The 25,595-nt window shown below is 36.7% G+C and overlaps 1 protein-coding gene across 4 annotated transcripts in view; it reads right to left on the bottom strand.

Moving 5' to 3' along the window:
* LOC118006413 (F-box only protein 4) overlaps positions 1–25,595 on the bottom strand; it is a 382,076-nt gene that overhangs the window by 266,216 nt on the left and 90,265 nt on the right. For 2 of the 4 annotated variants that reach the window (XM_034999069.1, XM_034999071.1), the window contains exon 7: positions 24,590–24,701. The exons of 1 other annotated variant lie outside the window; for it this stretch is intronic. In XM_034999069.1, the coding sequence (XP_034854960.1) occupies positions 24,590–24,701 (112 nt within the window). Of the gene's footprint in view, positions 1–24,589; positions 24,702–25,595 lie in introns of those variants that run through there. One more of the 4 variants, XM_034999074.1, reaches the window with a different exon arrangement.

Here is a 25,595-nt window from a genome sequence, read left to right as displayed (position 1 = left end):
CTTAGGCTTATTTGGCCCTGGGTGATCTGGATCTTGCCTCCTTCTCGAACCTCATCTTCTGCCATGCTTCTCATTCACTTGTTCCAGCAACACAGGCATCCCTACTTTTCTCATGTCAAGGCTTTTACACTTGCTGTTTGTTCCCTTTAAGTGTAAGTGTGGTTTCCTTGCTGTTCCACTTACTGAGAAGACCACATCCTCAGGTTTCAATTCTTGCATGTCTTTTCTCATGTCACCTCCTCAGAAAGTCTGATGCGTTAACAACCCTATATAATACAGCCACTTCCACTTCTGTCCCAGCTTGAAACTGTCCCTGGTCACCATCTTTTCCATCATCCTACTTTATTTGCTTTACATCCCTCATTCGGTTTATGTTTTTAGCTGTCTTCTTACTTATTTTCTTACTTATTTCTTACTTATTACCTACTGAAAGATAATCTCCCTGAGAGACTGTTCATGGCTTGCTGATGATGCCATCTGTTCCCAGTGTCTAGTCAATATCTACCCTATAGTTTCCTTCCCCTGTGCCTGTTCCTTCTTTCCCTCTGCCATAATACCTTTCTTCCCAATGCTTCCAGCCCAAAGCCAGCTTTTCCACTAACAATAAGCTCAAATGCCATCTCCTTAGGACCTTTTCTGATCATCCTATAGCATGTAATCTCTCCCTCTCAAGCATTGCTACCAATATTCCTCTTTTCTCTTAAGAACCTAATTACTGTATTTTTATTTATGAATTAACTTCTCTCAGTGAACCATATACACTTTGAAAGATACATTTTTAACTCAGATATAAGCCTTCATTTCAGTCATTAGTAAGTTCTCATCCAGAATGAACTTGTCTTTCTGTTTATTAGCTGACTTCTTTCTTTAGGATAAACCTTGGTTTTAGGTCATGGGACAAAGAGAGTCTTCATAAATTTGCACTTCAGGGTGAGTTAACTTTGGCTTATGGGAAGGGAGCTGTGACAATTCCCCTCAGGACACATTGCTGCTTGCTTAGGAAAACTTAAATATAGTTTATAAAATTGAAGGAAAATAAGGTAGAACAACTCCCTTAAGAGATTCTTTCCAGATGTTTTTCGAGTGAAGTTAAATCCTTATAATCATTCAATGTTCACTAGTCGCCTTGCTCAAGAGTTCATCCAACTATACAAGTCATATTTCTTCTCTAATAAAAACACTTTTAAGCCAATGAAAGTATTTACTGGCACTGGTTCACTTCTATGAGAAGTGAATATTTTAAGATTTTTAAGCAGATGATATAACTGAAAAGCTAAATTATTTGTACTTCTCATAAATCCTATCTTTTATTATCAAACAATTATTTTTGGAATTACAATATTTTAGTGCCAGAGTTCCTTAGAGTGCAGATAACAATAACACCTAACAGAATATACCAAGTGTTATTTTCACTGCTTTCTATGCAATAATTCATTTAATCTTGACAATAACCCTCTGAAGTAGGTACTATTAATATCATCATCCTTATTTTAAAGAAGGAAAAACTGAAATACAGAGAAGTTAAGTAACTTATCCAATGTCACAAAGCTAGTAAACAGCAGAGCTGGAATTTGATCCCAGCCGCATCTTATTTGGATTTATATGGCAAACATATCCTTGTTCTAACCCCCTTCTCCCTTACCTTCCATTAGAATGGAGCTTTGAGATAAAGTATTTGACTTCTCAGCTTCCCTTACATGTTGAGGTTGATATGTGACCCTTCACTGGCCAGTAAGAGTAGACATGAGTTCTTGGGAAAGATTTCCCTTCCCGAATAAAAAAGAAAACCTCAGGGCACCTGGGTGGCTCAGCTGGTTAAGCATCTGCCTTTGGCTCAGATCATGATCTCAGGGTCCTGAGATCAAGCTTCGTGTCAGGCTCCTTTCTCAGCGGAGAGCCTACTTCTCCTTCTCCCTCTGCATGCCACTCTCCCTGCTTGTGCTCTCTCTCTTTCTGTCGAATAAATAAATAAAATAATAAAAAAAAAATAAAAGAAAACTTCATAAAGAAAAAATATTTGGCCATTTGCCTTATTTACATTGTTGCTTTCATATCCTAATTTTAGGATACTTATTACTTATTTTTTAATGGGAGTTATTCTTTCTTGGTTAGTCAACACCTGAAAAATAGTGTTAGGAAGAAAGGGAGAGTGAGATAGGATACAAGCAGCTTAAATTCAGATATACCGCCTCAGAACACTCTCCTCAGTTTTGCTGTATACTCTGCCCTGGGACATGTCACCACTCCGTGCCTACACCAATAAGGACATCGATTGTGTCCTCAGCAATCAATGTGGTATAAACGTACACACACTCTCCACTTCAGGGTGAGCAGGGTGGTTTACTGTGAACTATATGTCACAGAATTTTGTTTTTATTTCTTTGAAGGAGGAGGGTAGTTGAAGTGATTTAAGTTATTTATTTCTCTTCAACTGACTGTGGTCAGGTTGATTGCTACCACTATCTTTCCTCTTTGTTAACCCATTGGCATCCTGCTTCTTTTAAAGTTGAGTTGTTTGCAGAATTTCTCTGTCCTGTCATTTGGGTTACTCTACAATATGGAAATTGGCTCATGGCTTCTCATACAGCCCATGCACAGCCTCAGACTCTGCCATTCCAAGTAGGGGATTGGTAGTTACGCTCTTCAGAGCCAAATAACTCATTTCCCCTTGTATGTGCTGAAAGATCTGAAAAAGATATTATCTGCAATCATTGTCCTCCCTCCTGGGTTTTGGCACACATTCTTCAACCATTTAAACCTAAGGAGTTATTTTAGTTGCTAGTTTCATTGACAATGAAGAATCTTTTCTCCCCATTTGTCCTCTATTTTTTTTTCACTTTAATATTTTTACTTTTTTTATTATGTTATGTTAGTCACCGTACAATACATCATTGGTTTTTGATGTGGTGATCCACGATCCATTGTTTTCATATAACACCCAGTGCTCCATGCAGTACGTGCCCTCCTTAATACCCATCACCAGGCTAACCAATCCCCCCTCCCCCTCCCCTCTAAAACCCTGTTTGTTTCTCAGAGTCCATAGTTTCTCATGGTTCATCTCTCCCTCCAATCCCCACCCCCCATTTTTCCCTTCCTTCTCCTAATGTCCTCCATGCTATTCCTTATATTCCACAAATAAGTGAAGCCATATGATAATTGACTTTCTCTGCTTGACTTACTTCACTTAGCATAATCTCCTCCAGTCCCATCCATGTTGATGTAAAAGTTGGGTATTCATCTTTTCTGATGGCTGAGTAATATTCCATTGTATATATGGACCACATCTTCTTTATCCATTCATCTGTTGAAGGGCATCTCGGCTCTTTCCACAGTTTGGCTATTGCGGACATTGCTGCTATGAACACTGGGGTGCATATGGCCCTTCTTTTCACTACATCTGTGTCTTTGGGGTAAATACCCAGGAGTGCAATTGCTGGGTCATAGGGTAGCTCTATTTTTAAATTTTTGAGGAACCTCCACACTGTTTTCCAAAGTGGCTGTACCAACTTGCATTCCCACCAACAGGGTAAGAGGGTTCCCCTTTCTCCACAACCTCTCCAACATCTGTTGTTTCTTTCCCTGTCCATTTTTGCCATTCTAACTGGTGTAAGGTGGTATCTCAGTGTGGTTTTGATTTGGATTTCCCTGATGGCTAATGATGATGAACATTTTTTCATGTGTCTGTTAGCCATTTGTATGTCTTCTTCAGAGAAGTGTCTTTTCATATCTTCTGCCCACTTTTTGACTTGATTATTTGTTTTCTGGGTGTTGAGTTTGAGAAGTTCTTTATAGATCTTGGATACCAGCCCTTTATCTGTACTGTCATTTGCAAATATCTTCTCCCATTCTGTGGGTTGCCTCTTTGTTTTGTTGACTGTTTCCTTTGCTGTGCAGAAGCTTTTTATCTTGATGAAGTCCCAAAAGTTCATTTTTGCTTTTGTTTCACTAGCTTTTGGAGATGTATCTTGAAAGAAGTTGCTGTGGGCGATGTCAAAGAGGTTACTGCCTATGTTCTCCTCTAGGATTTGGATGGATTCCTGTCTCACATTGAGGTCTTTCATCCACTTTGAGTTTATCTTTGGGAATGGTGTTAGAGAATGGTCGAGTTTCATTCTTCTGCATGTGGCTGTCCAATTTTCCCAGCACCATTTATTGAAGAGACTGTCTTTTTTCCATTGCATGTTTTTTCCTGCTTTGTCAAAGATTATTTGACCATAGAGTTGAGGGTCCATAACTGGGTTCTCTATTCTGTTCCATTGGTCTATATGTCTGTTTTTGTGCCAGTACTCTGCTGTCTTGGTGATCACTGCTTTGTAATATAGCTTGAAATCGGGCAATGTGATGCCCCCAGCTTTGTTTTTCTTTTTCAACATGTCCTTGGTGATTCGGGGTCTTTTCTGATTCCATACAAATTTTAGGATTGTTTGTTCCAGCACTTTGAAAAATATCATTGGAATTTTGATCAGGATGGCATTGAAGGTATAGATTGCTCTGGGTAGCATAGACATTTTAACAATGTTTATTCTTCCGATCCATGAGCATGGAATATTTTTCCATTTTTTTTTGTATCTTCTTCAATTTCTTTCATGAGCGTTTTGTAGTTCCTAGAGTATAGATCCTTTACCTCTTTGGCTAGGTTTATTCTGAGATATCCTATGGTTTTTGGTGCTATTGTAAATGGAATTGTTTCTCTAATTTCTCTTTCTACAGTTGCTTTGTTAGTGTATAAGAAAGCAACTGATTTCTGTGCATTGATTTTGTATCCTGCCACATTACTGAATTGCTATATGAGTTCTAGTAATTTGGGGGTGGAGTCTTTTGGGTTTTCCACATAAAGTATCATGTCGTCTGCAAAAAGAGAGAGTTTAACTTCTTCTTTGCCAATTTGAATACCTTTTATTTCTTTTTGTTGTCTGATTGCTGTTGCTAGGACTTCTAGTACTATGTTGAACAACAGTGGTGAGAGTGGGCATCCCTGACGTGTTCTTGATCTTAAGGGAAAGGCTCTCAGCTTTTCCCCATTGAGGATGATATTTGCTGTGGGTTTTTCATAGATGGATTTTATGAACTTGAGGAATGTTCCCTCTATCCCTGTACTCTGAAGAGTTTTAATCAGGAAAGGATGTTGTATTTTGTCAAATGCTTTTTCTGCATCAATTGAGAGGACCAGATGGTTCTTCTCCCTCCTCTTATTAATGTGTTCTATCACATTGATTGATTTTCGAATGTTGAACCACCCTTGCATCCCCTGGATAAATCCCACTTGGTCGTGGTGGATGATCCTTTTAATGTATTGTTGGGTCCTATTAGCTAGGATTTTGTTGAGGATTTGGAATCCACATTCATCAGGGATATCGATCTGAAATTCTCCTTTTTGAGGGGGTCTTTGCTTGGTTTGGGGATTAAGGTAATGCTGGCCTCATAGAATGAGTTTGGAAGTTTTCCTTCTGTTTCTATTTTTTGAAACAGCTTCAGTAGAAGAGGTATTATTTCTTCTTTGAATGTTTGGTAGAATTCCCCAGGGAATCCATCAGGCCCTGGACTCTTGTTTTTTGGGACGTTTTTGATCACTGCTTCAATCTCGTCACTGGTTATTGGCCTATTCAGGTTGTCAATTTCTTCCTGTTTCAGTCTTGGCAGCTTATAGGTTTCCAGGAAGGCCTCCATTTCATCCAGATTGCTCAATTTATTGGCATATAGTTGTTGATAATAATTTCTAATAATTGTTTCTATTTCCTTGGTGTTAGTGGTGATCTCTCCCCTTTCATTCATAATTTTATTAATTTGGGTCCTTTCTCTTTTCTTCTGGATAAGCCTGGCCAGTGGTTTATTGATCTTATTAATTCTTTCAAAGAACCAACTTCTAGTTTCATTGATCTGATCTACTGTGTTTCTGGTTTCTAATTCATTGATTTCTGCTCTAATTTTAATTATTTCTCTTCTAATGTGTGGCTTAGGCATCATGTGTTGCTTTTTCTCTAGTTCTTTAAGGTGTAGAGTTAGTTGGTGAATTTGGGATTTTTCTATTTTTTTGAGTGAGGCTTGGATGGCTATGTATTTCCCCCTTAGGACCGCCTTTGCAGTATCCCATAGGTTTTGGACAGATCTGTTTTCGTTCTCATTGGTTTTCATGAATTGTTTAAGTTCTTCTTTGATTTCCTGGTTGACCCAAACATTCTTGAGCAGAGTGGTCTTTAGCTTCCAAGTGTTTGAATTTCTGCCAAATTTTTTCGGGTGATTGAGTTCCAGTTTTAGAGCATTGTGGTCTGAGAATATGCAGGGAATAATCTCAATCTTTTGGTATCGGTTGAGACCTGATTTGTGACCCAGTATATGGTCTATTCTGGAGAAAGTTCCATGTGCGCTCGAGAAGAATGAGTATTCTGTTGTTTTAGGGTGGAATGTTCTGTAAATATCTATGAGGTCCATCTGGTCCAATGTATCATTCAAAGCTCTTGTTTCCTTGTTGATTTTCTGCTTAGATGATCTGTCTATTGCTGAGAGTGGAGTATTGAGGTCTCCTTCAATTAACGTATTGTTATCAGTATGACTCTTTATTTTGGTTAACAGTTGGCTTATGTAGATGGCTGCTCCCATGTTGGGGGCGTAGATATTTACAATTGTTAGCTCTTCTTGTTGGATAGACCCTTTAAGAATGATATAGTGTCCTTCTGTGTCTCTTATTACAGACTTTAGTTTAAAATCTAATTTGTCTGATAGAAGAATTGCTACCCCAGCTTTCTTTTGAGGTCCGCTGGCATGGAAGATGGATCTCCATCCCTTTACTTTCAGTCTGGATGTATCTTTAGGTTCAAAATGAGTCTCTTGTAGACAGCATATGGATGGGTCCTGTCTTTTTATCCAGTCTGCAACCCTGTGCCGTTCTATGGGAGCATTTAGGCCATTCACGTTGAGAATGATTTTTGAAAGATATGAATTAACTGTCATCATGTTGCCTGTGAAGATGTTGTTTTTATAGATTGTCCCTGTAAATTTCTGTTGTAGATCACTCTTGGGGTCTTTCTCCTTTTATAGAACCCCCCTTAATATTTCTTGCAGGGCCGGCTTAGTGGTCACATATTCTTTCAGTTTCTGCCAGTCGTGGAAACTCTGCATCTCTCCATCCATTCTAAATGAAAGCCTTGCCGGATAAAGTATTCTTGCCTGCATGTTCTTCTCATTTAGTACCCTGAATATGTCTTGCCAGGCCTTTCTGGCTTGCCAGGTCTCTGTGGATAAGTCTGACGTTATTCTGATGTTCCTCCCTCTGTACATAAGGAATCTCTTCCCCCTAACTGCCCTTAAGATGGTTTCCTTGGTTCTAAGATTTGCAAGTTTTACTATTACATGCCGGGGTGTTGGCCTGTTTTCCTTGATCTTAGGAGGGGTCCTCTCTGCCTCTAGGACTCAAATGTTTGTTTCATTCCCCAGATTAGGGAAGTTCTCAGCTACGATTTGTTCAAATACATCTTCTAGTCCTCTCTCTCTCTCCACTCCCTCCGGAATTCCAATTATTCTGACATTGGAACGTTTCATTGTGTCACTTATTTCTCTGATTCTATTTTCATGGATTCTGAGTTTTTCCCTGGCCTCCTCTTTTCCTTTTTTATCTATTATATTGTCTTCCAGATCGCTTATTCGCTCTTCTGCCTCAGTTACCCTAGCTGTTAGATTACCTAGATTGGATTGGATCTCATTGATAGCATTTTTAAGTTCTGCCAAATCACCTTTTATTTCTGCCCTTAGAGACTCTATGTGGCCATTCATTGATTTCTCCATTCTAGCCATTGTCTTCACAATTGCTAACCTGAATTCCATCTCCGACATCTTGGTTATATCTGCATCCATTTGTAAATCTGTAGCGTAAGTCATAATCTCTGAGTCTTTTCTGTTTTGGGGGCTCTTCCTCCTAGTTATTCTGTTGATGGGTGTTTGAGGGAATGTATAGAGTCCAAATTATTGACCAGAACCCAAGCAAGATGCACCTGTTTTCTTGGGACCTTAGGGTTGCCGGCCTCTTGTTTTCCCAGCCTGTCTTCTGGGGGAGGGGCCTGCCTCGCTGTTACTCAGGCAACCCTGTTTGGGCGGAGTTGCCCTGCACCCCTGTGGTGGGGGATGGGCTCAGTGGGAATCAGTTTTGGGGGCTTTTGTTTTCTGGCGCCTTTCCCAGGCGGCTTTCCGCGTCTCTTCTGCGAGTCAGAGCAGAAGAGACTGGTTCCAACCCTCTGCCTCAGAGCAGAGAGACCGCAGTCTGTTCTCCAGTGAGCTTTCCAGGCCACACTGTCTCCGTTTCTTTCTGTGATGCTATAAACTGCAGCGGCCTGGGTTGTGCACCCCTCCACAGTGTTCCCAGTCCTGCCTCCAGGTCGGGGAACGTCTCTGTCCTTTGTGCTTCTAAAACCGCCAGCTGCTCCCAGTTCGTGCACGCGACCCCACCGCTCTGGGTTTCCGCCCCAGGGAGGGGGGGGCTGCCCCAAAGTCCTTTCCCTGCTGCTACCGGTCTGGGAGTCTGTGCTCCGTCCCCAGCGAGCAAGGCTGTCGCTCACTGGCGGTGTAGGATCCCCATGGCCAGGCTCCCTCCCACTGCCGTTTATCCTCCAGTATCTGCCAACGGAATCACGGCTCCCCACTCCATACCTCAAAACCAATTGCCTGCGATATTCTGCTTGTAGAGATCCAGATCTTTGTATATCTCAGGCTGGTTTCGTGGGTGGTCAGAGTGGTCTGGTAGATATCCAGCTCAATTCCGGGGACCAGTTGAAATAGGGTCCCCTACTCCTCCACCATCTTTGCCCCCCTCTCTAAAGTATCTCTAGACTTTGTCAAATGTCCACTGGGGGCAGTGGGTGGTGGTGGTGTGCAAAATCACTCTCAGCTGAGAAACACTGGTTTAAGAAAAGTGGAACTGTGATACAGTTAGAATAAAGGTCGCATTGGATTGTTTGGAAAGCTCTCAAGCTAGGATGATTTTCAGAATTGCCCCAAATCTGCTTTCATGAATATTAGATAAAGGCTGCTCCCAGGAAAGGGCTGTAAGTTTGGCAAGGCAGCTCCATTTAGCAAGCTTGAGAGGGCGTCAGCAGTGGGATGTCTTTAGCCCATGGCCCCAGTGGCTGGGGAAATGAGTGCCACAGTCCTGAGAGGTGACCTGGTGGAACAATAGCATCCTCTACATCGGTCAGGCAGGGTTCCCAAGCCTCGTCAAATAACTTTTGAACATAAAATATCGAGTAAATCGTTGGTCTGGGACTTGGCCCCCATAAGTAAAGTGAGGGTTAAATAAAACAGTGCATGGAAAGTTTCTGGCATATGTGAGGTGCTAATTAAGTTCTAGCCATAATTGTTTTGTTCACATATGTAATTTTCTAGGCATAATTAAAATAAAACAAAGTCAAGCAGATTTATACCACACTCTTAAGTTTACCTAACCACTTTCTTTGGTTGCTTAGCAATGAAGGACAAAAGGACAAAGCTACCAGTGTGACCAAATACCGAATTTACATGATTGGAATTTTAGCCCCAAGAAGTCTTTCAATAGTAGACATTGTCTTAATGTGAAAATGACAATAAACACTCCGTATCTGACCTTGTTCTCATATTGAAATATGTTTCCAGATATAAAAGCTATCCTTCTCCTTTGCAATGATAATTTACAACTGGGAGACATTTTCATTGAGCAAGAGTTTTGCTTACTATTTAATAAGTTTAGACTCTGATTTACCATGATGAATTAACAAATGCAACAGAATAATGTGTTATCTTAAATATCTTGGGTTAGTGGGGTTAAAAAACAGAGGCAACCTTCATGTGTTAATGATATTTAGCAAATGAAATGACAAATGTGAAAACAATGTTTTCAGACTATTTCAAATAGAGATAAATAGAATTCAGTGAAGGAGAATTGAGTGATGAGAGGACACACTGTAGCATGAGCAGCTCTACTCAAAACTGACATTTTGGTAAGCAATCCATATATACATATATATAGAGAGAGAGAGAATAGATATATGTCACTCATTCTGTATCTATAGCTACCAACTTGCAAACCATCATTAGCAATAAATGTAGTAGTAAGAATATGAAGAATATTTTAATAGATTTAAACCTTTTTCAGTATTATAATTTCAAGCACAACCACTGAAATGATTATCATTAAAATAATGTAAGAGTAGTTTAAAAACAGCTTACTATTTAAAAGAAAAAATTCAATAGCATTAATGACAATGACCTAGAAGATGGTCCATCATAAGCAAAACTTAAGGAATCAAATTAACAAGTAAAAAAGAGACTATCCAAGCACATTTTCATACCATAAGGTCAACCTTAGCAATTAATTAAAACACTGTTTGTCATATCAAGTTAATTTGAATATTATTAGTTTTAGAGTTTCCTTTGAAAATGTGGGTATTTTGGTAAATGCTTTTAGTAAAAATAATTCCAAACTTAACCAGAATATGAAATATAATTATTTCCTGCATCTTAATGAACTCATATAGAACCCCCCAAATTTGTCTAGAATTTTTTGAAACTTTTTAAGAAAGTGTGATATACTATAAATTTATTTTGATTTTAAAGCAGTAAAAGGCTATAACATAAGTAGTTTATTCTAAATTGTTAATATATATTTTAGCATCATTACAATAAAAGTAAGTAAGCCAAAACTAGAGGTTCTTAAGAATGTTTTCCTTGAAAAGTAGTCTATATATCTTACTAATTTTTGAGAATTTAAAAATTTTGAGAAATTGAATTGTGTTATATTGTCAATATTGATGCATGTATCAAACTTAATGCTTGTTTATGCTTGTTTTCTTAAAAAAAAAAACTGCCTATAACTTCAAGATTTAGTTAAAAAACCACCAGTATGGTGTGCCTGAGTGGCTCAGTCATTAGGCGTCTGCCTTCGGCTCAGGTCATGATCTCGGGGTCCTGGGATCGAGCCCGGCGTTGGGCTCTCTGCTCGGCGGGAAGCCTGCTTCTCCCTCTCCCACTCCCCCTGCTTGTGTTCCCTCTCTTGCTGTGTCTCTCTCTGTCAAATAAAGAAATACAAAATCTTTAAAAAAAAAAAAAACAAAAAAAAAAAAATAAAAATAAAAAACCACCAATTCTATGAAGCTGTTCCTGAACTCCACACCACCACAGTTAACAATAAGAGTTAATCACTTCCTCAGCAAGTAGCCTTTATAGCTCTTATCACATTTCACTGTCCTTTTATCATCTTCTGATCTTCCTTGCCAGAAAGCGAGGTCTTTTAGGACATAGTCTGTAATTTATTCATCATTGAAATCACAGTTCCTGGTTCAGTTCCTGGCACATGGAACACATTCAATAAATGTCTAGTGAACAAATAAAATAATTATTAAATTGGTGGAAAGGCAGAAGCAATTACTCCCATCATAATAAGACTCAAAACTCTGCAGCATGTGATCCCTTGAAACACATCAGTGCCACACAGCTAGAGTATGTACACATACATACATACATTATCCTGGCTATGTCATACTGGAGAAAAGTAAGAACATTCATTGTGGGAATTTAAAGATTGTGAATCAGTCTACCAGCAAGTGTTCCCCAAACTGTCATCTCAACCTCTCATCTTGGGGGATGATTTCTTAGGGCAAGTAAGAGGAGGGTATCAGAGAGCTGTGCTGAGGAAGAACCAGTTCAAGAAAGTCACTGAACTTTGAATAAAGTGGTTGCTGGAGACACATCTGTTTTGGAATCATACGAAAAGCAACAGAAGAGACGTAGACCCCTTTATGAGTTGTCTGTAAGTCCCAATACCATGTCTGAAACTTTAATCAGCTGGAAATATAAGCCAAGTTCCTACCCAATTTTCCTTTTCACCCTTGGAATTGCTTGGCAGAGACCATTATGCTTTGGTAACAAAGAATTACCAAGTCCAGCAGCGTAAAACAACAAAGGTTTATTTCTTTCTCACATGAATGTCCACCAGCTGGTGGCTTTGCTCTGCACCATCCTCACTGAAGACCTAGGCTAACGAGCATCCCAGGGTCAGGCAGCAGCAACTAAATACTCCAGCTCAAAAGTGATATGTGTCATTTCTGGACATGACACACATTTTCCAAAAATAGTCAGTGGCCCTACCCAACCACAAGGTGGCAAGCAGTGCCATCCTACCTTGTGCTCAGAAGCTGAGGAGTCAGCACAAACTACTACACCCTAAAACTAACTCATTTGGGAGGTATGCCTTGACAGATTACCAGGATCTTGTCAAGGGGATTATCTTCTTTTCAGTTAGGAAAAAACAAAAACCAGACCAAACCAAGCCAAAAAATCTCTCCTGTTAATTTATTAGCCTCAAGTTTGCCTTTAAAGAGATGAAAACTATACTCTGTGAACAGCCATTATGTGGGGCAAAAGAAAACAGACACAACGATGACATACTGCATGATAACTTAAAGTTCAGGAACAAGTGCACATAATCAATGGTGATAGAACACAGAAAGGTGATTACATCGGGGTATAATTCTGACTGGGAGGAGTACATTCAAGGGGCTAGCAAGGTTCTTTCTCTGAATGTACATACAGAAAAGTTGATTGAACTCTACTCTTAAGATTGGGTTGTTAAATGTGTGCTATACCTGAAATAATACTTCTCATATACATAGAACATAGGCATTAATGGAAGCTGGGAGAAATGAAAGATTCATGTAAGTCCATCTCTCTCTCTCTCTTTTTTTGCTCATACACTCTCTCACACACATTTTATTTCTTTTTTTTAAATTCAATTACTTAACATATAGTGTATTATTATTTTCAGAGGTAGAGTTCAGTGATTCATCAGTCTTATATAATACCCACTGCTGATTACATATGTGCTTCCTTGAGTACACCTTTTATCTAGCACATTGTTCAAAAAAAAACTGCATCTGTAATCCAAGTAAGAAAACTCTTCACCCAGAATTCATGAGAAAGTGAAAACTGAAACATTTGGGATGTTTCCATAAATTCCATAAGCAAGCCTTTTCTTAGGTGATTTCAAATCATCCTCATCTTCAATAATAGGTATATGCAACTGATACATTTAGTCAACTCTAAAGATACTCTAATATAATAGAAAAAGAGGTGTTTCCTGGAACAGGCTAATGCAAAAAGCCAGCTTGTCAGGAATCCCTGTCAATAGACATGAAGTTTTAAACAAAATTATTGATCCATAGGCAGAACTAAAAAGCACATGCCAGGGGGACATAAAGTAATATGGTTCTGGTTTTTACTAGGGAGTGAAAATGTTTAAAAATTCTTCATTATTATAGGCTTTTATTCTACATACTACTTAATGAGGCTTTCAAAATCCAGAATTTCATTTTGAGTGGTCTTTGTAATTATTTAAGAAAATAAGGGTTACATTTGGAGATTAAGTCCTCCTGGAGAAATTCTGTTTATTATATAATAATTTTATAAGGAAATGTATATTGTTTTATATTAAATGTATAGTGCATATAGACAAAAGTCTAATCATTTTGACACTCTGAATAAAACTAGCTGATAGTTTAATAATTTACTTACAATGATCCATCTTAATGGTTCTCAAATTTGTTCAGATGGCTAGAGACATCAGGGAGACCTTTTCAGAATACCATAATCTTTTTACCACATTTTGAAATTTGATATTTAATTCCTTTACACAAATAAGAAACTACTTTCTTAGCCCAAAAAAAGGCAAAAAAAAAAAATACACATACATACATAATATAAAGTCACAATTATTAGCACACAACTTTTGAAAAGAAAAATGAATTATCAAATCAAGTATGATAAACTGTTTTTAATTTTTTCTATATTCACTTGCTACTTTTAATTCAATAATAATAAATAATGTCTTTATACATCATATGCTATAATATATAATAAATAAAAATATTTATATATCATTATACACTATAATAAATAATACTGAGTTCAATAATTCAATAGCTAAAGATCACTAATAGACAAGAAATGCTATCACCAGAGATTTTAATAAAATTTTAAGAAGGAAAAATTAAAAATAGAATAAGTCTATTGATTTTCATGTTTTTTCTAAAAAAATAGGAAATCAAATATTATTTGGTATTAGCCTAAGAACATTTTACTTCAACTTAAAGAATGCCAGAGTTTCAGATCACATAGCTTGTTTGATTTCTCTGTCAATGATAAGAAGTGGAAATCCTTTTTGGTTTTATTAGAACTGCTAAAGCGTCCTTGGGATCTGATTTTATTTCAGCTCTTTTACTGCAATGAAGGCAGGGGAGAATTGGAAAGTGTTTACATATAAAGGCTGTACCAAGAAATATCAGGACAATAACCTCCAATTTTTTTTTACTCCTATACTACTAGAAAGAACTGTGTACCTCTTTGCATATTTTTAAATTAATCATAATTTTTTATCATAACCTGTATTGCAAACAATATAACTTCTGGTCTATTTAAATATTGACATGTAAATAAAACTGTTAAATCTTATATCCAAAAGGAATAAACATTACTGTCCATTTTAATTAAATATTGAATTAGCTCTTCTTTATAAATCAGAAATTTCATATTGCTTCCTTTTCTGCTCAAAACTTGTATTTCCTTTCCACTTCCCCTACAGAATTTTACCCTAATCCAATCTATTTTTATATTTGAAATTATTTTTTTTAATCAACCTATCTTACTTTCCTGGCACAAAAATCTGTATATAAATTTAAATACTTTTTTTAAAATTTATAAGACCATAAATCTGTATTAAGATATTTCTTCTAGACTTAATTATTTCAAATAATAGTAAATAATTAATCAATATGATATAAATAGTATAAATATTGATAATTACCTGACACAGAAAAGTAAAATTTTATTGGAAATATAAGTTAGTAGGTATAGTTGCTTTTAGCAATTGGTTTGCTACATATTTCTAGGATGAGACAGGGTTTAACAAACATTCCATTCCCACTCTTCATTTTTTATAGATGTAATTGCTGAGAAATTATATAGATGAAAATGGAAGTATACCAGTATCACTTAATTCTTTGACTCCTTCCATGTTATATGGTAAAAATCACATACTAATTGTATTGGTAAACCATCACATTGATCCATTATCAAAAATTACTTTCAGTGATCTATCATCTGACACTCAATATGTGCTGCTTCAGTATTGGTAAAAGAGAAGAACTGGCCTGAACTGCAAAGGAATTTGTTACAGTCATAAAAGCAATGTACTTCTTCAACTTCTAGAAAGTATACCCAAATGGACTTATCAAGACTATAAAATGACTATTCATTGTATCTTTTACTCATACCTCTAAGCATTTTATTCAAACTGATACACTCAAAAAGAATTGGAAAAAATTCAAAATATTGCCAACTTCAACATGTCTTGCCACAAATAATTGTTTAGTTGTTTATTCTTTTTTTAAAGATTTTATTTATTTATTTGACAGAGAGACAGCAAGAGAGGGAACACAAGCAGGGGGAGTGGGAGAGGGAGAAGCAGGCTTCCCGCCGAGCAGGGAGCCCGATGCGGGGCTCGATGCCAGGACCCTGGGATCATGACCTGAGCCGAAGGCAGATGCTTAACGACTGAGCCACCTAGGCGCCCCTAGTTGTTTATTTTTATCTCATCATGTGTTTTACATATGTTTTTGTTAAAACTTTGGCACTATAGATTTAACTCTTTCACGGAAAATGTCTGTCATATAACCTAATATGACCTAATTAGCACAGTCACCCTACTGCCTCTTTCCTTGACTGTTCAAAGTTCTTATAATTTGGGTTTTCTATCAATATATGTCCTCTTTGGTAAACAAGTATAGGTATGGGATACAGAGAGAAAAAATCTTATTGAATTACATGCAAGCTATTCTGCTAAGAGATCCAAGCTGTTCCTTAGATCTCATCTCATTCACCTCTTCCTAGTTCACAGTTGTCCAGCCCAAAAGACCTCCTCACACGCTTTGAATATGCCAAGCAGAAAACCCCCACTTCCTGGAATGATTCCTCACTTCATTAAGTTACCTGCTCAAATATACCTTATCAAATGAAGTACCCCACCACTCACTGTCTCCTTACTCTGCTTCACTTATTTCTTCACACTTATGTCCACTCGATATATTATATATTAATTGGCTTATAACTTGACTCCACCCTCATCAGCATTTCACGTGAACAAACATTTTTGTTATTCCCTGCTGTGTTCCCAGCACCTAGACCAGTCCTTGATACAGCATCTCAAAAGTTTTTCAGTGCATAAGTAAATGAATTAATGCAATCTCTCTGATATCAATTAACAACAAAATATTAAAAGAAAAAAAGATGAACTAGCATAGGGTTAATAATAGTAATAGTCTATTTTGCCAAGTATGGACACTTAAAAAACTGCTATCCAATAAAGAGTCATTTCCTAAAACAAAGGAATCTTAACACGAAAACCCAGTAAGAATCCACTACATCAGAAACAAATGAGTATATTAAACTGTTCTAGAAATTCACTATATTTTTCTTATTTTCTTACTTTATACTAGTGAAAACTTCAACAAGGAAATCATTGCTACAAATACTTCAGCTGTCAACACTTACCTGGGCCATGCCAGGATACTATCTTACTCTCACCTAATCTTAAGAAACAATCTGATAAACTGCCTCAGCTGAGGCATTGGTAGTTGGTAACTGGATAAAAACACTAAAATACATTTGGAAGAAAACAAACAAAGAAACAAAAAAGTTGGATGACTGATTTAAGATGAAATTGAAAAATGTCTAATAGCTTTCTGGATAGAATGTCTAACCTAAAGAAAAGAGGGAGTACATTCTCTTTGCTGAATTTGGGGCTTCAGAAACTGAATCATGAGAGGGAAATTATTTTTCAAAGCATCCTTCAAATTACCTTCATAAAGAGTGAGAGCCCACAGATAAACTTAAAGGAAGTTGTGACATTACACCTGACATTATATTTGAGGTTTGGGGCAAGCCTGAAGTGGAATTTGCTAATCACTGACTCTTCTACATCCTATCTCATTGGGCGTTACCATTTACATGTATCATAAAAGATGTCATTTTATGCTTTACCTCCTGGCCATTTTTAATTTGTTTTAGTCTTGTGCTATATGGTTCATTTATTCTTTGATATCTTTTAGGTCTAGTAACTTGGAAGGGATACATGCTCTTTTACTTGTAAATCTTACAATCGAACCATTAGTCTCTAATTATCAATGTCAAGAATGAAACAGCCATTATTTGCTTTTTCAGTGACAAGACAAAATAATTTATAAATTTGTACCTTCCTTAACACCCCTATCCTCTCTTTGGTGTGTTTTGCTTTTTGTTTATAATCTGGAATGTTTTTATTATAATCTGGGATGATTTTTAAGTGTATCATCAATTTCAAAAATTGCTTGTTTCATTTTGTAAACATAAAACAGTTGTTTACACTTTGTTTATTTAAATGGTTTCAGTGCTCAACATCAGTCTTTTCCTATCATGACATAGGTGACTTGTTTTTATTTTGAAGTAATCTCTTGTTTGAGTTCATCTTCAAATGATGTTAGGGGCCCCTAGGCAAATGGCCCTATTTTGCCCACTGCTCATCACTGTCACTAATAACTCTAACCCCTCCAAAGGGGTTAGAGTAAGGAGGTCTTAAGAGGGCCGGCCAGCATTTCCTCATTTCCTGCAAAGGATGCAACACTTCACTACCTTCTTAAGAAGTTTAGGAGTCTTTGGTGACTCCTTTAATTGGTCTCATCTGTGCTCTATCTATTAGAAATCCATCAACATTACATTCATGCCATATCATTACTGCTATTCTCTCCTACTGTTATTTATTTATCATTTCAAAAGGTTTTGGAGAAGGGGCAGTTCTGAAAGGAAGATCTGATCACATCACTCCTTTGCTTCAGATATCCTAGCTAAGTCCTCACCTATAAAGTAACATTCATACTCCATAGAAGAAAGATCTTTCATTCTCTGGCCCAGCCCACCTAAGTCTTATACCAGAGCAAGGGTCCCATTCACCTCACCCAGATCTGGCCCTGCTTCTATGTGTAGATAAAGACAGAGGAAGATTTTTTGCCCTTAAGCTGGTTTAGACAGAGTCCAAAATTAAAACCATCCCTATTTTACTTATTTTACTGAAAGTATGAATGAAAAATCAAAGTAAACACATCAATAGCAATTGAACATGGAAACATAGGACAATTATCTATGACACTGCTGTCTTTATATTTTGACAAATATCAAGGGAACTAGCAACCTAAGTAAAGCCATCTATAGTGCAAGCCAACAAACACCTTGAAAAAATTTACCAGTACTTTTGGCTATGAATATTACCTCTCAAATGTTAACAAACATGAAGAACTATCCTAGTCAACCAAGAATATCATTAACTAGCATCATCAGGGATCTCTCAGCAACTCTTCAGTCATTCACAACTGTTTGACTATGTTGACTGTGAAGTCAAATATTTTTCTAGCTTGAAAATCAAATGAAGAATATCTTTTTATAGTTTATTCTTAATTCTCCTCTAGATATTGCTTATTACAAACAATTTTATGAGTTCCCATGACATTTATACATAGAATCACTGTGTCCTAAGTTAAATTTCTCAAAACATATTACTGTGTCTAATGAAATCAGCTTCTCTGGTCTATGTTCATCTTTCTTCCAAACCAACTTTAAATTACACTCGACCTTCTAGGCACACTAGATCATGAGTTGCTTCACAGCAAACAGCAGATATGTTTATTTGGTCTAATTAGGATAAAAGGATCAGCTGGCAGTACCTTAAGATATTTCTGTAGATTTCTAAAAATATGCATAGAAATTGTTCTATATAAAAAAAAGTGTTTAATAGATCCAATCTGTGGGCTCTCTAAAGTTTCAGCAAATAAATCAGGAAAAACATATTTTCTCTTTTGGACAATGGTAAATCAAGATAATTTCAATTATCTAGTTAATGCTAATCATTTGAAATAGCTCTTATTAGCAGTGAACCAAATGCCTCTATCCATAATTAATTTAATAAGCTTTTGATCCTTATTGCAATAAAATTTGCATTTATACACACCTCTGTTCTTTACACTTAAAAGGCATATAAACACAAATTATTAGCCACTTTTACCAATAGATGAAATTGAGTTACTACTAATTTTATGTGCACATTTCTATCAAGCATCAAAGAAGTGGTCAGCCTTCACTTCTAGCTAATTTAACACAGTCATTGGATGACAAACGCCTTTTTTCATAGGAATCTGAGAATTCAAAAAAATCAGCTGCCAGAACTCTATTACTAAAAGTATTAGAAAATGGATTACTGCCTTAAAAATAATAAAGTGGATTTTTCAGATCTAAAGCTCTGATTATCATATCCCTAGCATTATAATAAAAAAAAAGTTTTTAAATTTCTAAGGGTGTTTAAAACGTGTCTTCTCTTTGGTACATTTTTTGAGAGCAAGATTTTTTTTTTTGGCAGTGGGGGCAGAGTCCCATAGTCTCTACTGCCTCCTTTTGGGGAGGAGATAGCTTTTATTAGATAGAGCAAACACTGTTTGAGATATCAACATTAGCCAATTTTGGCAATGGAGAAAAGAAAGTAATTGTGCCTCTCCTCCTTCCTCAGTGAAACTCTCCTCAAACTCCTTTGTTTTCCAAGGTCTCCCCAACCTCTTAATTTTGTATCTCAAGATATTCTCAGTCTTCTTCTTTAGCTACACTCGGTGATTTCATTCAGGTTTGAGGTTTAATCCACTTTCTCTCTATTCTAATGCTCCCAAATTCTTATCTCAAGTCCAGACCTTATTCCCAAACTCCAGACTCATATATCCAACAGTTGCCTCAACATTTCCACTTGGATGTTAAATAGCATGCCAAAGTCAGCATGTCCAAAACTCAACTCCTATTCTTTCCCTACAGAGACCTTTGATCTAGCTGTTCACTTTGCTGGAAGGCTCCCCACCTCCACAGACACACACACACACACACACACACACGATGCACATGTGTATGTATGCACACACACACACATATACAAACCAGATTGCTGCTTGGCTAAACTCTTAACCTCCTTACCCCCTACAATCTTTGCTTGGACATTACTATCTTAATGAATCCTGCCCTGACTGCCTTATTTAACACTGCAACCTTATCTTCTCTGTGACCATAGACCCCCTGATCCTCCTTACCCTGCTCTACTTGTTTTGCTCATAGCATTTTAACCTACTATTTGATTTCCTTATTTATTTTGCATCCTCCTGTTGAGATAGAAGACCACTGAGGGTACCATCTTTTTCTCTTTGGTTCATGGTGTATCTGAAACACATAGAACAGTACCTAGCACACAGTAGTTTCTCAGTAATTATTTATTGAACTGGATGGCAGTAAATAGACACATCCCTGAATTCCTAGCATATAGGGTAACCAGATACGAACTTATATTTAAAAATCTAACTCATTGCCCCTCCACACCATACCATCTTTTACTATCTGCATACTTCATTCTTTCATCTAGCTACTTCTCTTCCCTTCTCCTTCCTTTCCTTCCCTTGTCAAGTGCCCAGTGCTCTCTTGCTGCCCCTTGGTTTCTATTCAGGAAACTATGAAAAGCAGAATAAGGAGTGAGGAGCCCTCCTAGAATTTTTGTTCCTCACATTACTATTTCTGTATTTTGTTCTTATTACTATTGTGCAGGAAATTCAGAAAATATCAACTGGATGTTAACTGAGATCAGCAAAAATATGCCCCCAACTTGCCCAGACTTAATTATATTGTTGAGTAAACACATAAAAAACCTTGAAAAAGAAGGTCACTGTGTGTGTGTGTGTGTATTATAATACATACTGTTATCATACAAGAATAAAGGATTATTTGCTGGAAGGTATATCCTAATAAGTTCTTAGAGAAAATGCAGTCATTTAGATTTTATAATCAAGGATGCTAAGATTTTCCAATTCAGAGTTTGACAGGTATAGACCCTGTGAATTAAGGCACAGCAGAATTGACCATTTTGTCAGATAAGAACATCACACAACATGCTGGATCTAAGGTACTTTTTAACATAAATGAAACTTCAACTTGGATCCCATTTCTTGTTAGCATGTTTATGAGCATTTCTGGGTTGCTATCTCATCCCCTCCTCAGCCAGGACTAGGAAGATCACAAGTTCCAACATCATTCTTGATCCATATTGAATTAGGTATTTATTAGATAAAATTATTTCTGAGTGGTCAAAGCTTTCTTGTCATTTCATAAAATCTAAAGAACTGATCACTCCAGTACTAAAATGTTCCTTACTAGACAACATGAGGGTTCTTTTGTTTGTTCTCCCTTGTGCGCCAGTTTTTGATGGTGGTGATTCTGGTGAGGTAGGAATAGAGGAAAGGTTTGTAAAGGTTCCTGCTAGGCATATCCTCTTGACCCCATGGAACCCTCAATTGTATTAAGGAACCCAGACAAAGCAGGGTCACAGTAGGTCTTCTAAAGCATAAGACCCCAGGTGGCTCTAGGCTGAGGACAGCATTGCCTGTATGGCCCTATGGAATATAAGATTAATACAACCCTGGATTACTTTGTCACCTTAAACAAGTTCAGTCATCAAGCAGTGGATATGGACAGCAAGTCCAAAAATATTCACTTTCCAATTGCTTTACTATGTTTCTCATTTACTGTCAATACTGAATTTATCTGATAGTCAGGCCTACTATCTAGAAACCTTAAGCCAAGGCAAGAGTTCATCAGCAGAGATTGTAACTGTACCTAACATGGTACCCCGTTTTTATTCTTTTCTTATCTCCCTACACTTCCCACCATCTTAGGTCCACACATCATATATCTTAAATACCTCTGATCAGTTACTGATATGCTCACACATAAAATCCATTTTCATGTTATTTTCCAGATATGCCTCTTAGGATATCTAAAGGAAAGCTTTTATTTCTTCATGTATTAAAATTGTTAAAAGCATAAGCAATTAATTTCACATTTTGTGCATGAAATTATTTGAATGACATTGGATGACATAGAAGTTAGTGGTTGTTTACAGTTTAAAGTCTTTGTAAAGCACTATCTATTGGACTACATTTATCAATATTTATCTGAAAATAATTATAAAATTTCTATCATTACCATCCTGGTCCACCAACGCACACACACCACACAACGCACAGGCCTGTCACAAGTCTTTCTTTTCTGTCATCGGTTTCCTGAAACAAAAGGATTATCTTTCCCGTTCTTCTCATTAGATTTAGTATTTGCAAACTAAAAGTTTGATGGTAATAACAGCTGGTTTCTTTTTTTCTAATGTTAAACATTGTATTTTATTTATTTTATTTTTATTTAAATTCAATTAATTAATATATAATGTACTATTGGTTTGCTTTGTGTCAGGCATATTATACTGAGCCCTGTGTATGTACTTGCTCATGTAAATCTGACAACAATCCTGTGATGTAAGTACTATGATTATCCCACTTTACAGGTTAGGAAATTAAGATACCTTTACCATGGTAAGTAAAGCTAAGTAAAAACCCACACTCTTTACCCCAACCTCTGATGTCCTTAACTCATTGTATAAGAACTTGTCCACTGTTTACATCAATTATATTACCACTATCAACATTTTAAATTTATGGAATGTAATAACTTACAGATTTAAGAAATACATCTTACACACACACATACAATTAAAACAAAAGTTTCACAAATCAGTAATCAACCTTACTATTTTGCTACATGCAAAGGTACTCCCATATCGTCAATATTATTCTAGTCTAGTCGAGCATATTTTTTAAAAGTATCATCAACTCACTAAATTGATTTTATACCTGAGTTACAAATATTGTGAAAATGATAATTAATGATATTTAGCTTTTATTTTTCTATTACAAACTTTCTAATCATTTACCAAATTTGATGCAAAATGAATTTTAAAATTTCCTGATAACTTTGTTTTAGGAAACAATAAAACATTCAGATTGTATCTACAAAAGAGAAACATAGAATTCAACACTTCAAAAGATCTGACAAGGTTTTTAAATATTTTCTTAAACAGCAAAAGTTACATGAAAACTATCTTTGTAATCATGATAAAGCTAAGCACACAGTAGTCTCTCCATATACATTACAATAAAAATAATTATGTAGCAATAAGTAATAAAATGGAAATTGACCTTTTAAAATGTGTTTTATCAACAAATATATTTTTAGTTGCTTGAAAGAAATAGTGTCTTTTACATCTTTTCTTAGGAAATCTAAAACAGTCCCCTCTACACAAAGTTTTTAATTATAATTTTTAATGTCATTTTCTTGGTAAAGAAATCACCTAAGCATAATTTTTCTATTCACAATATACAGTGGAATCATTCCTCTCATATTTTCATAGTTGGAATGACCTGAAAGGATGTTATTTGTTTTTATATAAAAGAATAAGGGGGGCACCTGGGTGGCTCAGTCAGTTAAGGGTCCGACTCTTGATTTCAGCTCAGATTATGATCTCAGGGTCCTGGGATCAAGCCCCACGCCAGGATCTCCACTCAGCAGGGAGTCTTCTTGTCTCCCCCTCCCTCTGCTCATTCTCCCTGTCTCTCTCTCTTTCTCAAATAAATAAATAAGTCTTTAAAAAAAAGAATAATGAAAAAATACTGATTGGAGAAACTACATTTTTCCAAACTGAGTTTAGCATTGGACATAAGACAAGATGTAAACCTTTGAAGATTAGGAAGGCCAGTTTCCACCCCAAGTTGGGATCAGCCAGTCTTTGTTTACTTGGGAAGAACAAGGGTTAGGCTCATATTCAGAGATTGTGCTATAAGCCCTACTACCACCAAGTACAACTCCTAGCCACATGCCCATGTCCAGAAATAAATAGCTGGTCCACCTTCAGTGCAAGTTGACAGTAAATGCAAAAAAGGAAAGCAAGGATGGATGGAAGGCTTATAGGTGATCAACTGATTTGCAGGAAATTTAGAGGTGGGGTTTCATATTTGCGAAATGCTTTTGTGTAGGTATCATGAATTCCACATGGCCCATTTCTAATGTATATGCTGTGGGAACTAACAGATACCAGAAGTGCAATAGGAGCCTAAAGGAGTAATAAAGAGAGGTAGACTTCACAGTGTAATCACACTTATGTCATCTATAAATGTCACAGTTCACTTCCATTAATGGCTTCTTCCCATCTTTGAACTTTCTCAAAAAGGGGGAAACATACATCACTCACATCTATTTTATTCAAGTGCTAACTAAATTTTTTGTCCTTGGACTTGACTAGTTAGTTAAAAAAAAATAATAACCTACACTTGTCGAGGGCAGTTTGGACACTGTGCACAAGATGGTCATGTCCATAAATCTCCAATCTGGTTCCTCCACTGGAAGGACTTGAGAACATAAGGAAGTAACATGCTGAAATGTTACAATATTCTTTTTCAAACCTATGCTTTCATATGGAAACAAAAACCTCTTGTTCCTGGCAACTTGATTCCTAAAAAACTCACCTTCTGTCTCTAATTTGTCCACAATCTTTTCTATATTGCAGAGTCAGAAAAATGAGAAACACCACAGAGAGTTAGCAAATCTCACTGATGCCCAGCCCTGAGAAGGGCAGGAGAGGACTGCTTACCAGTTTGCTTCTTTTTCTCCCACAAGTTCAGACAGGTCCCAGTTAGATCCAGTGGTTCAATCTGACAGTTTGTGTTCATAGTCCTGAGTCTCAGTACAAGGCTTGTCCCAGGCTGAGGAACCAAATAAGAATACTTTTTACTGCAGTGGCCTTATTCAGGCTGGAGACATCAGTGTTCACTCATGATTAGGAAAAAACAAAGTTCTAGGTAAGATAGTTCAGATTTATTCTGTAGGCCTTAGAAGTTATATCTCAATCTACAAACTCTAGATATTTCTAGATCGATGATCGTATGTGTGTGTATGTAATGTGTGTGGATGTGGATGTGTGAAAAGATTTTATATCTTTTGTTCATTCTGAGAAAAGCATAAAAATTGAAACTTTAGAGTTTATTCACTCTGATTCTTTTTTTTCTTTAATAATCATTCTGTGCTACAGATGGTAATTACCATGACAATCTCATTCTTATTTCTAGTCCTTTGGGAAGGGAGATTCTTTGTGAACCTTTATCCTTTTTTGTGAAGCTGCCATATTTTTCTCCTTTGCTGAGAGGTAAGTCCCCCTTAAGATAGACATTGAAGAGATAAAAGTTCTGCTTTGGGAAACTTGGAAATATGAAAGTCAGCTGAGTGACAGAGAGAACAAAGAAATGAGAAGAGCATCTTACTTCATTCATTGAACAAATACATATTATTTATTATGTTCCAGGTTCTCTTCTAAACACTGGGGGGAGTAAACAAGTGAGATCAAACCTGCACTTATACCACAGTGGGAGAAACTGACAATGAACACACACAATAATTTAGACTATAAATAATTTAGACTATAAAATGCAGATGGGGAAAAAAAAAGCAGGGAAAGGGGCAGAGAATGTAGGTGGAGTACATTTTACCTAAAGAAGGTGTATTTGTTTTCTATTGTTGCATAACAAACTATCACAAATTTAGTAGCTTAAAACAATGTCCATCATCCAGGCATGACTTAGGTGGTCCTCTGCTCAGGATCT

Source organism: Mirounga leonina, unplaced genomic scaffold (assembly GCF_011800145.1).
Source record: "Mirounga leonina isolate KUSES-001 unplaced genomic scaffold, KU_Mleo_1.0 Mir_96, whole genome shotgun sequence".
Lineage (NCBI taxonomy): Eukaryota > Metazoa > Chordata > Mammalia > Carnivora > Phocidae > Mirounga > Mirounga leonina.
The sequence above is the reverse complement of the archived record's forward strand: the minus strand, read 5'-3'. Positions and strand labels throughout refer to the sequence as shown.